Genomic DNA, 13525 nt, shown 5'->3' on the forward strand with positions numbered 1-13525 from the left:
CGGCATCTTTATGACTCTTCACTCTGCAAAAGTCTAAATCACCAGTAAACAAACAAAAACAAAACATGGTAGAAACTGGAGAAGACGAAACACGGGGGGAAAAAATACGATCAAAGGAGAAAAAAAAGAAGAGAAAAAGAAGAGCGGGATGTAGTACTTCTTCCCTATCCCGGGGTGGGACAGCGCCAACAAATCAAAACAGACTTTGAGGATCCAACCACTGAGGATTAAACCGCCACGACCCTCAGAAGTCACCATCAGTCTCTCTCTAGCTTTCCACCCGTCCACTAGTCCTGTTGGTTGATGGAGGCAAGGATAATGATGGGTGAGACGGATGACTCCAGCAGCATGGAGTCCGGGACCTATCCGGCTTCAATCCGGGCAGCCGTGAGTAGGGTGCTTCAAGGATATGACTGGAGTGTGGTGCCGGCACCTGTTAGGAATGGTTCCGGTGGATCGGGTAGTGGAGATAGAAGAAAACCGTATGTGAAGAGGCCCATGAATGCCTTTATGGTGTGGGCCCAGGCTGCTAGAAGGAAATTGGCAGATCAATACCCACACTTACATAATGCCGAATTGAGCAAGACGCTCGGAAAATTGTGGAGGTAAGTTATAAATTCAGCACCTTAAAATGTATTTATTTATTGCAGGGCAATGTGTAAAGTAATTTAGTATTTCAGAAAATTTACATATTTAGCAGTAATATACGAATTTAATTATAATATATGTTCTAAACTTTAAAACTCAATGCAGCGAAATGCTGGAATAAACTAATTATTTAGAAAAAACATCTGCCTGTGTTACAGAACTTTAAATTATCTTAGTTCTAGATTTATGGTTAATAATTAAACAGATTTTTAATTAAAAATCTGAAATTTTCCAAGTTTTAGTATTAAATAATAACAAAATTATACTTCTTAATTAAAATCATATTATGAAAATGCTTCAATAATTCTTTAGTTCATTGATTAAAAAATAAATTTATAATTATTAAAAATAATGTTCTAAAAATAAAATTATAATTGTTAAAAATTCATTAATATTTTGATTATATATACATTGTGGTGGTCTGTTTGATATTCTGAAGAGTCGCAAAATATTAAAAGAATAAAAAAAAAAGTATATGATTTTTTTTTCAGTGTGATCCATAATTAAAAAATATAATTCCTCAAAATTGCTCAGCGAAATAGTGTATGCATTTTAAAGCTTAATTTATTAAAAATATATAAATACAACTTAGCATATCTCAGCCCTTAAAGTATCTATATATGTGGAAAAACGTCTGTTTATATTTACATTTATGAAAAAAATCCACCATTGTTAAAATTTATTCGCAAATAATAAGTTTATTTAAAATATGTTTATAAATAGGGCAGAAATACAATAATAATTATTAACAAAATAAACCAAGATAATAAGCATAAAAAAAAATCTTAAGTTTTTGTACGATTAAATTATTATGTTTTAAAATAATTTCATTTCATTTATGGAAAATGTGTATTCTTTCTTAAAAATAAATTACTTATTTTCATATATATTTTCATGTATTACATTATTTATAGATGTAAGAAAATTTTTCCATCTAAAAGAATTACAGCTTTCAAATAATGATGTGTCAAAAAATACAACTAACAATTGAAATAAATATGAATCGTGTGGTTGCTCAAATTTTGTAAAGAAAAATATATATTTCGATAAATGTGTGCTTTTTTCATAAAATGTGGCACATATATTTTCTGATGTATAGGAATTTCATTTACAAATTATTAATTTTATTATGAATAGTTTCACAGTAAAACAAATAACCCAATTTTAATTTAAATCATATTAACTTTTTATTCATTCTTCACTGAAACTAATGACATTTAAATATTGGAAATTACAGCAAAAATGTAAGATTCCGTTATTTTCTAAATACTTTTAAATCTAATAATTGCATCTCAAGCAATAATTGCTAATATCTTTTCAGCAATAAAATTTCAGATAGAAATTTCAATTTAACGTTTTATAGAGTTTCATTATTAATTGAAATCCTATTGGTAATAGCATATACTTTACAAAGTAGTGAAAACATTTTATGTGCAAAAAGTGACCACTAACAGCGTTTTTGCGTAATTTTTTACAGGAATGCATATAATTATGACATTTTATAGTATTATTTTCTATTATATGGTATTAAAAAGGTTCATAAGACTCTCATTTTAATAATAAGTTCTACCATAGTATAAGCACGTTTTGATAAAAAAAAATTAACAGTTTAATAGCTGATTTCAATGGAAAAACCGCTTTATATCGTTTCAACGTGCAAATTTTTTAAAAATAGATAGTTTTTTTCTGTAGAATCAGAATAAGCACAATGTAAGGAAAAAATTAAACAAATTAAACTAAAAAAGGTGTTAAAATTGTAGGATGACATTTTATTAGAGTATACAAATATATTACTGTATATATTGAAATAAGTACGGAAAATATTTTTTAAAGTTCACGTGCTTTATTTCAATATAAAATAATCTATTTATTACTTACGCTAGGTATATATGCAAAATATTCCATTTGCATATATTTCTTATAATAAAATCAATAATGGAAACTACAATTTCATGATAAATGTTGTTATAAAATCTTATAAACAATTTGTCGAACAAATAAAATATGTAAATTTATTCACTAAACAATTAATGACAAAGTTTTCTATCTGTATGAAAACTTTGTTCTTAATAATAAAATGTACAAAATTATTATTTTTTCATAATAGATCAACTCCACAAAATTCCAACCGTTGTACGCTGTACGGCTTGGCAAATTTTACATCATTTTCAACAAAATTTTACTCCTTATAACCTCCGAGCAATTTTAGTTCCTCGAGTTCTCTTTTATTAAAATATGTTCAATATATAAATCCCGAATCTCATTATTTACAGCTGTAATATTTTATAACAATTTTTAATTATTTTTTCTAGTGATACTATTTAAAACAAATCCATTAGCAACATTCCTATCACTTATTTCCATTATAATAATATAATTGAAAGCAGCAAGAAAAGAATCAAGTTAAACTGTTGTTAGAATATTTTGAACGAATTTCAACCTGCTCTTTACTTTGAATAGAAAATAACTAATTTTTAAATTTTCGTCGTTTGAGAACCTCATTAATCATTATAGAAGAAAGCTATCGAAATATCTTTTAAAGAACTTCATTTTTCATATTTCTGGCGAAGAAAAAGGTCTTAAGTTCATTTCTTCTACTTTTTTTTCAGATTGGGAAAAATTAATTCGAATAATATTAATTAGGGTAAATTTAAACCTGCAGGTTAACAGTCATATTAGAGTAATTAAATTTAGATGAATTTAGTTAGTTATTAATAACAGCAAATATAATGTAATGTTACTTCAATATCATGCTTTAACAAAAAAAATTGTTTTTCTTTATAGAAAAAGCTAATATATATTTTTTTAAATTTCAGTATGCTATTATAAAGCACGTAAAATAGTCACAAATCACAATCATTTTTTAAACAATTTATTCTCAATTTTTAAATAAATGATCAACTTTTTTCACTTAAGTAACGCAATTTCGAATTGTAAATTTTGCAACAGAATTTAATTGTTTTTAAAAAATTAAAATAGAATCAAATCAGATATCTCTATTTTCTTTTCTATATAATCTAATTCTTACTGATACATTTCCTTCTGATTTTTCTGAGATATTATCAGCATAGAATTGGTGATTTTAATAAAGTATATTTAAAAAATAATAATATTTATCGTTAAAATTATATTTACATAAAAATGTAGGAACTCATTTCAACAAGTTTCATCAATTAAAAATAGAAGCCAATAAATATTTATCTCACATGATAAATCAAATTATCTAACAAATTAAATTGCATAATTTTATCTCACAAGATCTATTATCTAATCAACTAAATTAGAATAACTGCCACTTCATTCGTTCCGAAAGAAAAAAAAACTCGGGTAGGTTTTTGACCCTTCATGGAGGCTGAGAAAATTGTGTAAGGCATTTCCTAAACTACCGTTACACTTACCTTTTTTGTACACAAAAACATCTGACTCCGCTCCCACAAGCTATCACAATCATTCCATCTCTGAACCGATGAATGATTTGTAACTAAGATATGCGCCTCCCATAGACCGCACATCTAAGAGGTCAGGATACCTATCTGATCATAATGTAAGCAAAAGAATAAGAAGTATTGAAAGCCACACCCTGATAACACTTCATCTCAGCGATAGGTGATTTATGGGATCTATGAAACAGCTAAAAGTGAAATAGATGCTACTAAGTAAATCTCCAAAAATAATTTTTATATAACATTTTATCTTGTTTGTGTTATTCTTCTTGAGTGGAAACATTGTTTAAAATATATGGGCCCAAATATAATATTTAGGTTAGAGTTCAGTCATGAAAAAAAAGCGTTTAAGTATTACTGCAATTTTAGGAAATTAAATGAAATGCAAAAGGTTTAGATATGATTTAGAAGCAGATGTTTCTACTTTTATAACAATTTAATGATTATAAATAAAAAATTTCAAATTTCGAAGTTAAACTCGGTTTTAGATAGTATTTTTGTTTCTGTGTGTGTTTTACGTAATATTTTTATAGTCCATGAAAACGAAAATAGCGTTGAAAAATACAAATCGAATTAAGATCTACAGTCAATCAAAAAGAAGTTCAATCTGCGCGATAATTTAATGGAAGAAGATTTTTATTACAGAAAAATGTTACGCATATACGGAATAATTTGCTAGAAAAAAAACTAATTGCAAATTTTACTTAATCAACTAGTAATATTCCATTTATAAAATAAAAAATAAATTTTATGAAATAATTTCGATAGTACTTTTGTTTTCAATACATACAATATAGAATATATTAAACAATTTACACATTATTCACAGAAAAATTTTATACATATCGACTGAATTTTTGTGCTTTAGTTACAATTTTTATAATCCATTAGAATGAAAATAACGTTCAAAAATACAAATCCAAATACGATTTGCCGTAAATAGAAAAAGAAGCTCAAATTGTGTTAATTTAATTGCAGACGATTATTATTAAAGATAAATTATTACGCATGCACAACTTATAAAAGAAACGGAATAGTTTGCTGAAAAAAACGAATTACAAAACATTACTTAATAAACTATTAGCATTTCGCTTGTAGAGTAAAAAACGGATTTCATGAAATAGTTTAGATAGTACTTTTGTTTTCAATACATACAATATATAATATATTAAACACCTTATGTGTTATTTTCAGCAAAATTATATACACATAGATTGAATTTTTGTGCTTTACGTATAATTTTTATGTTAGAACGAAAATAGCGTTGAAAAATACAAATCCAATTACAATCTGTTGTCAGTCGAAATGAAGTTCAATTAGTGCGATAAAGAATGGCTGATGATTGTTATTAAAGATACATTTTTGTGCATATGCATCTAATAAAAAAAATGGAATAGTTTGCTAAAAAAATTAATTGCAATACTTTACTAATCAACTGTTAATATTTCGTTTGTAGAGTAAAAAACAAATTTCATGAAAATTACATGAAAAAAACTGATAAGATATCACAAAAAAATCTTTCTAAAAAAGAAAAATCTTGAAATTCATTGAAATCGGTAAATCAAAATTAAAGATACCACATTAAATATTTAAAATAATTTAAAACCACTAAAATATTACCGACTGGATTACTATACTTTCAACACTTAGATATATCGTGATTATTTTTACACTTGCATTAATTTTGATAAATAATTTATAAAAAAAAATTGTTTTCTAAATCTTAAAAAAATGTCATATTTTTAACTTTATTTACAAGGTAGGAAAATTTTTATATGTGCAATTATTAATCTCTTTATAATGTACAGTTTTAAAGGAATTAAAAAAATTATTACATCAACACAATGAAATTATCAAGTTGTACATTAAAAATTCAATAATTTGAATAATTTATTTACGTTTTTATAAGTATTTAGTTTTATACTAATAACAAGAAGGAAACTTAATATGCGCTCTTTATAATGTACAGTTTTAAAGAAATTTTTTTTTTAAAATCATTATTCCAACGGAATGAAATTATCAGTTTGTGCATTGAAAATTCAATAATTTAAATCATCTCGCAATCCTTATATAAGTACTTGGTTTCAGGCTGAAAATAAGAAGGAAACACATTTTTATTAATAAAATATGCGCAATTCTAATAAATAGGATCCCGGAAACCAATAATATTGATTTAAGCTCTTCCGTATAATAACTTGAATGGTTTATAAGAGCGCAATAAATCTTTGCAAAACTGTAACACAGTATGCGGAAGTAATATCGATAAATAGTTTCGGCGCTTCAGATATCGGTATTTCACATCTTGACCGATTGAATTTTCTACTTAAAAGGTCAAAATTCTAATTAAAACTTCCTCAATAAACTCGCACTAGTGTAGTTAAATAAAATCTTATGAGTTTAAAGAAATTTAGTATCTCAAAGAAATTCTACATATTAAAATTTATTTAATTTCCTACTTAAAAGGTCAAAATTCTAATTAAAATTCCTATAATAAATTCAATCTTATGTAATTAAATATACTCATATGAGTTAAAAGGAATTCGGTTTTCTAATAAATTCTACATAATAAATTAATTGAAAGTTAATTTCAGTTTATTTTCTACGTTAAAGAACTTTAAATGATTTTACAGAAACTTTGAATCGATACATGTGCATGTACATACTTATAAAATACTAGTATAAAATATGTATATGAACATCCATAAAGTGTTTCAAATGATAAGTCAGTTTCTTAGGATTCAATTTCGTTACAAAGGATATATAAAAAAATTGCAAAATATTCACAAAAAAAAGTTTTTTTTTCAATATTTTTCTTAAATAACCTAAGTGCCAGAAATCTGAATACCACGATGAGATAAAAGAATGCTTACTATTGGCATTAATTAAATCGTGTACTAATTAAATTAAAAATTTCGAATGACTTGTTTAAAAAAAAAATCTATGTATTTCTATATTTTTGACACTTTATTATATTTGACGTATTTATGTATAGCTTTTTCATTTTAGCATTGAAATTGCAAAACTGCAGATATTAAGTACTTTGAACGATTTTAAAATCCAGTTAAAGTAACGAAACGGCTCGGACCCAATTTTAGATTCCATTTCCAGACTTAAAATAAAAATATATGGAATAAAATGACTTGAATTTTCACACTTTTTACCTATATTAAAATATTTTAAACGTTAAAAATGTAAATTTTAAAATTATCAAATCTCTAATTTTTTTAACTACACTTTCATTTCAGACTGGTGTTATAGTTACGATCAATGTTAAGATTTTCTAGAATAGCTAAAGGACCTTGAATTATCACTTTCAACTATGGATAGCTGTTGCCACTTATCTAATAAATCTAATGAAACTTATCTAATGAAAAAAAATCTAATTGAATTATAAAAGGTAGAATGTGCATCTCATTATGATGTTTTTGAAGTTTTGCATTGCATTATTCTCTTTGGTTACGTTTTACGCAAGCAGATTCTCAATTGGAATGATATTCAGTTTTTGTATTTTACGAATAACCCTCATTTGTTGTATTTGTTTTAGGTTACTCAATGAAGAAGACAAACGGCCGTTTATCGAAGAGGCTGAAAGGCTTCGTCTTATCCATAAGAGGGAACACCCTGATTACAAATACCAACCCAGAAGAAAGAAGGCAACAAAATCTGGCAATGAAAAGCCCCCACAACCTGCTGGTCAGGCTAACACGACAATTGTATTCAGGTATTTAGACAATATTCGTTTTTACAAAAGAACCGTTATCTCATAAAAAAATCCTGAAATAAAAATTTAACAAAGAAAAATATGAAGATAAGGTTAATAAAAATTTAATAAAGAAAAATATGAATATAAGGTTAATAAAAATTTAGCAAAGAAAAATATGAAGATAAGGTTAATAAAAATTTAATAAAGAAAAATATGAATATAAGGTTAATAAAAATTTAGCAAAGAAAAATATGAAGATAAGGTTAATAAAAATTTAATAAAGAAAAATATGAAGATAATGTTAATAAAAATTTAACAAAGAAAAATATGAAGATAAGGTTAATAAATATTTTATATTGAACTGGTTAGATAAAAGTTAGTTTAAGCAAAGCAATTTAACCCATAATGAGGTATTAAATCCGCGCTATAAATTATCATATATTATTTGTATGCAACGCTGTAAGTAAAATCGCAATTATAGGGTGTAATAAATATTGATATCTCCGTTTTTCATTTAATTAAAAAGTTTGTTTAATAATAAATTCACTGTACTGCTTTTACTTTTCTGCTGTTCAGAATAAGTACATGAGACTTTTATTATAAATACTAATAATCATACTGCAAGGCTCATTATTATGAAAATTATTATATAACTTTGAATCTAAACTAAATTTAAACCATGGAATGCGCACTAACTCATATATGCAAAACTTAAAAATTTTAATCTTTCCAAATTAATTTCACATAATTTAATAATTTATTTATTACATTTTAATGTAAAGCAAAAATTTCAATAGAGAATATTTAACTTGCAAATGAGTTATTAAATATTTTATTCATCACAATCAAATTAAATTATAAATATCATTATTATCGCAGTTATATTTTATATAAGTTTTCTACATTTTTCTACTTTATGTACATTTGCATTCAGTTTTCATTTCCCATTTTTTACAAAATTTTTATTACGATTATGCTATTCTGAAGACGATTAACAGTAAAAATCTGTAAACACCCCCCCCCCCTTTTTTTTTATTTCTTTGCAGATCTCTGAAGTATAGTGATTCCTCCGATTCCGGTTCTGTGAAAATGGAGAGCGGGTCCGGAAACCCCTCGAGTCCACCCACGCCACCTTCCAGCCCTCCTCTGCAGACGCTCACCACCCTCAACAGAAGGCTCAAAACAGGTCAGTGCATTTCACTTCATGTAGTAAATAAAAGTATGCGTTTTCGTGAATAAGATAGAAAACTCAAAATATCATTTGAAAAGAGATGAAGTTCTTTGAAGCTACATGAACCTTTAAATCACGGGAAGATAAATCTCAAAATATTGTTTGAAAACGAGATTGTGTGGGAGAAATATGAAGTCATTAGCAAACAATATATATGAACGATACATTGTGGTAGGGGCATAAAATAGCTAACGGAATAATTATATAAAAATGAAATTAGTTCGCCAAAGGAATAAAATTCTTAATTTTACAGCATTTGTATAAGCCCGCATACAAGCGGAAAAATTCTATTTACAGGATCTGTACAGCCCATATGAAAGTGCATAAGTAAAGTGTTCGAAAAATAATATATATATAATTTTTTCATCTCAAGACATAAAATATTTCGATAGCTTCAGAACCGACTAAATTTTTAAATAAATATATAATATCTAGAAACATGTTCAAAGTTTTTGATATTAGATGCTGATTTAGAAATTAAATCGAATGAATAAAATGATTCTTAGTTATAGTTAGTCTGAGAAAAATAACTCGACGTGTCATTACTACAATTAGATTACTGTTATTACAACTAGATTGCCTTGATACGATCCTAATGAATTTCAAAGTCAATATATTTGAGTTTAATTTAGTTTTAAAAATCTATAATCAATATTCGGAACAATAAAAATCTATAATGGAAACAATAATAGCTTGATTTCCATAAATACTTTGTAGTCCTATGACGCTATAAAATTGCATACAGTGCTAAATAAATTATAAATTTGATTATGTCATTTTAAATTGTTACTGATAATTATATTAATACTCAACCAGATTTCCCATACTGGCAATTTTAGCTACGCTGACACAAATAATCCACAGCTGCAAATATTTGAATAAAAGGAAATATATGTACCATATTTGAAATATCACCATCGTATACACTTTATATATCATATTAGTTTCAACATCGTGAAGATTTCAAAACTAGCTTACATTTATATTAAAGATGATAATTATTTTCTCACATTCAGGCTTTATTTATTGCAGGTTTCTTTTATTAAATAAATTATTACCTCTGAAGCACTAATTTCAGAAAGACATAACGAATTCTTTGCGTTTTCAACTGAAATAGTTAGAGCTAATTATATTTTTATAGTTTTTTCTAACAACAATCCCTTTGAAAACTTTTCAACTTCCACCAATAGGCTCTGCATGGAATAAATTATTTTCAAAAAATTAAAGGAGGTGCTAAATTTTAATCTGAAGCATCAGAACATGACAATTTTTTAAGATTCATTCATCCACATTTATATTATTTTAAAAATTCGTCTTTAAATTTAAATACTTAAAATCGAAACACGATTAACTGTTCAACGACTAAAAATGTCATTTTTAAATATAATTTTTGGCAACAGTTAGTTGTTCACTTATCTATACCATTACAGTTCATTATGTTATGTTTGCCTTTTTTTACTATAAGATAACCTCTACATAATGCAAAAAAAAAATCCTCAAATTCTAATATCCCAATCCTAAACTTTCCGAATTACGCGAAAAAAATCATCACTAGATTTTGTTGATATTTTAATAATTTAAAAACAACGGCATTATTCTAATTCATTCCTTATTATGATGCATTTATTCTGGGAAATTTAATCATTGACTTGACTTTGATCATTAAAAATGTAAAAAAATGAGATTAAAGATGACTGCATTCATGACTATTTAACACGTATCGTTTAAAAAAGGGCAGTGAGATTTCTAACTGCCATTAAATTATTTGAATTATGTCACGTATCTACCAGAGACAGAGCTTTTAATAAAATATGAAAGTTTCAAACTACGAATCCATCTTTTATCACCTGCTTTGATGTAAATTGAGTTGGATTAAAGTACAGTGGATTCTCATATTACGCATTTTCGTATAACGTGAATGCGATGAAAAAAATTGTGATTAGATATACTGTTATATCATACAAATTTATAAATGTTCCCATATAGCACGTAACAAAAACTTAACGTGTTCATAGCGTTCGATTTTTAGTTATTGTTGTTTGTTTAGAAAAGCAAAGTTATACATTTGCATGGTGTTTAGCTGACATCGGGAAAATATAGCATCACCATAATAACATACGGCAGATTTACCTTTACATTACAGAAATGTTTGAAATAGCAAAATCTGGTATTGGAACATACCATTTCCGATCACGTATGCTCCAATACCATGACTTCTCATTACACGGAACATACTATATCACATTACACTTCATTATAATATATTTCAGAGAGAAAAAGTTGTACTATTTGGCAGAAATGCATTTTATAATAATTATAAAATGATTTATAAATATTTTTTCCCGGATTTAACTAAGAAAACTTACCAAAATCATTGCTAATTTCTTTTACTTAATTCAAAATTTTCAATTTTATTTTAATTTTAATATTTTTATCAAATAATATATAATAATAAAAGTAAAATCCGTCACTGTTGTATTCAAAATCGAGATAAAAAATATTTTTAAACAGAACAACATACTAATTTGGCACATTAGTTATACTGAACATGTATTGAATTTCCCCATGTTAAAGAAAAATAAGTTGTTCTGAACAATGAATCGATGAAAATTAATAACTTATATTTTTAAGATTAATTAATGATTTTCTTTTCCAAGACATAAATCCTTACGCTTATGATACTAATTCCCCACAAATTCAATTAACTCTTATGTATTTTTAAATATAAATCGTATTAGAACAAATCACATAAGCAGTGCCTAAGCCTTACATCTAATAAGTCAATCTTGCATCCATTTAAGAAAAAAAATCAGACTATGTGCCTTAATATGTTAAAAATATTTCGAATGCAATTGCTTTCAAGTGTTTCATAAGAATGAAATAATAATTGATATTTAATTTAATAAATAAATAGCTAAAAATGTTTTTCTTGATATTTATAACTTAAATTTTTTTGTTACATTTTCTTTCAAATGCATTTAATTAAAAGTAACATTTTTTATCTTCCACAGATGGCAACACTTATGAACCACCAATCGACTTCAGCTATGTAGATGTCGGTCAGCTCACTAGAGAGGCTATGGACAATTTAGATGAATCTGAGCTTGACCAGTACCTCCCACCTGCCAATGTAAGGCAATATGCTGGACTTTTGCCTCCCCTTATAGATGATTTCGGGGGACCCTACCCAGTAAACACGGCTTCGTATGTGGGCAATGGAAGCCTTGTTGATGAAAACTGGACTTGCTTCTAAAAGAATCCAGGAGAAACAGTTTGACGAGTATTTAGTCGGTGTCCGTGGGAAATTGATTGAGATTTATGTAAAAAGCCAAGAATGAACTTGGGCTTTTCTGTAAATACAAATTTTTATTTAATTTTAAAGAAATGTTTATTGTTAGATAACGTGGTAGAAATGACAAAATTAAAAAATGGCGCTTGCCATAAGTTATTTGAATTTTTTAATTATGCCAAAGATATTATTTAACACTGACTGAATCCCTTTTATGATAAAAAAAAGTATTATCCTCGGAATTTTAAAGTATATCATAATTAATTTATGGCTTGAAATATATAATTTTTCATATATATTGTGTAACAGTCAATCGAGCACATTTCTCGTAAATCGTACGAATTTACTCAATTTTGAAATTAAAATAGTAATCGTACAGTAAAAAAAATTATATCAAAAGCAATATAACTTTAAATTTCATTAAAAAAAAAGGACATAGAAAATGTCTGTAATGGATGAAAATATAAGGTAGGAAATAGAACGTCAGATGAAATACTGAAATGCATCAAAGGATTAAATTCTTTCTAGTCATCAACATTAACAAGTTTTCTTTTCAAAATAATTAATATACTTTAACATTAAAAACATATTTAAATATAAAAAACACTATCGACAAAATGACGAATCTTTAAAATAGACTTTTAGAGCGATAGAACTCTTTTATCAGGCGCAAGCTCATTATACAACAAATGAAATGTTCGCATGCAGCTAATAAAGCTTAGAACATCTGCATTACCAATTCTACGCAAGCTGTTAAACAACAACAAAAAAAAACATCTGCTTACTACTGTTCGAATTCCAGCGGTTTGTTATTCAGTCAGTGTTTAACTATGTATATAAGAACGAGGAAATCAGTTGCATCTTTATATAAAAAAAAGTTGAAATATTTTTCCCACATTAATCGGGACACCGAAAAAATATCTCGCTATATGACACTGGTGCAATGTTTTTTTTTATACAACGGACTCATCTCATGGTTCTCAACAGCTGTGCTGTAACAGAAATCATGATGGAAATTATCATTTGTCTCATATGGACGTTTAATCGCATGCTACGGAAAAAATTATCACTGTTCATATTTTGATATATGATATTTTACACATTTTTATCGGTACTTACCATATGTAGCAAATATTTTGTATCTTCTTTTTTATTTGTATTCTGTTTCGAAGCCTGGTGCTCATGGAACAATAAAATATGTTATATTCTTA

The 13525-nt window shown here is 26.6% G+C and overlaps 1 protein-coding gene across 1 annotated transcript; it reads left to right on the top strand.

The window, feature by feature from the left end:
* The first annotated feature begins 162 nt into the window (after window positions 1-162).
* Window positions 163-13525, top strand: LOC129983689 (transcription factor SOX-9-like). Its single transcript, XM_056093276.1, has 4 exons — window positions 163-605; window positions 7636-7812; window positions 8841-8980; window positions 12037-13525. The coding sequence occupies exons 1-4, from the start codon at window positions 304-306 to the stop codon at window positions 12276-12278; spliced, it is 861 nt and encodes a 286-aa protein (XP_055949251.1). The 5' UTR covers window positions 163-303; the 3' UTR covers window positions 12279-13525.

Source organism: Argiope bruennichi, chromosome 9 (genome assembly GCF_947563725.1).
Source record: "Argiope bruennichi chromosome 9, qqArgBrue1.1, whole genome shotgun sequence".
NCBI classification, from domain to species: Eukaryota; Metazoa; Arthropoda; class Arachnida; order Araneae; family Araneidae; genus Argiope; species Argiope bruennichi.

What these genes read in the sequence shown, in the direction of transcription:
- LOC129983689 (XM_056093276.1), top strand. Translation starts at nt 304, where the DNA reads ATGGAGGCAAGGATAATGATGGGTGAGACGGATGACTCCAGCAGCATG. An exon ending in ACGCTCGGAAAATTGTGGAG is followed by an intron (nt 606 to 7,635) that starts GTAAGTTATAAA and finishes TATTTGTTTTAG; the next exon opens with GTTACTCAATGAAGAAGACA. An exon ending in AACACGACAATTGTATTCAG is followed by an intron (nt 7,813 to 8,840) that starts GTATTTAGACAA and finishes ATTTCTTTGCAG; the next exon opens with ATCTCTGAAGTATAGTGATT.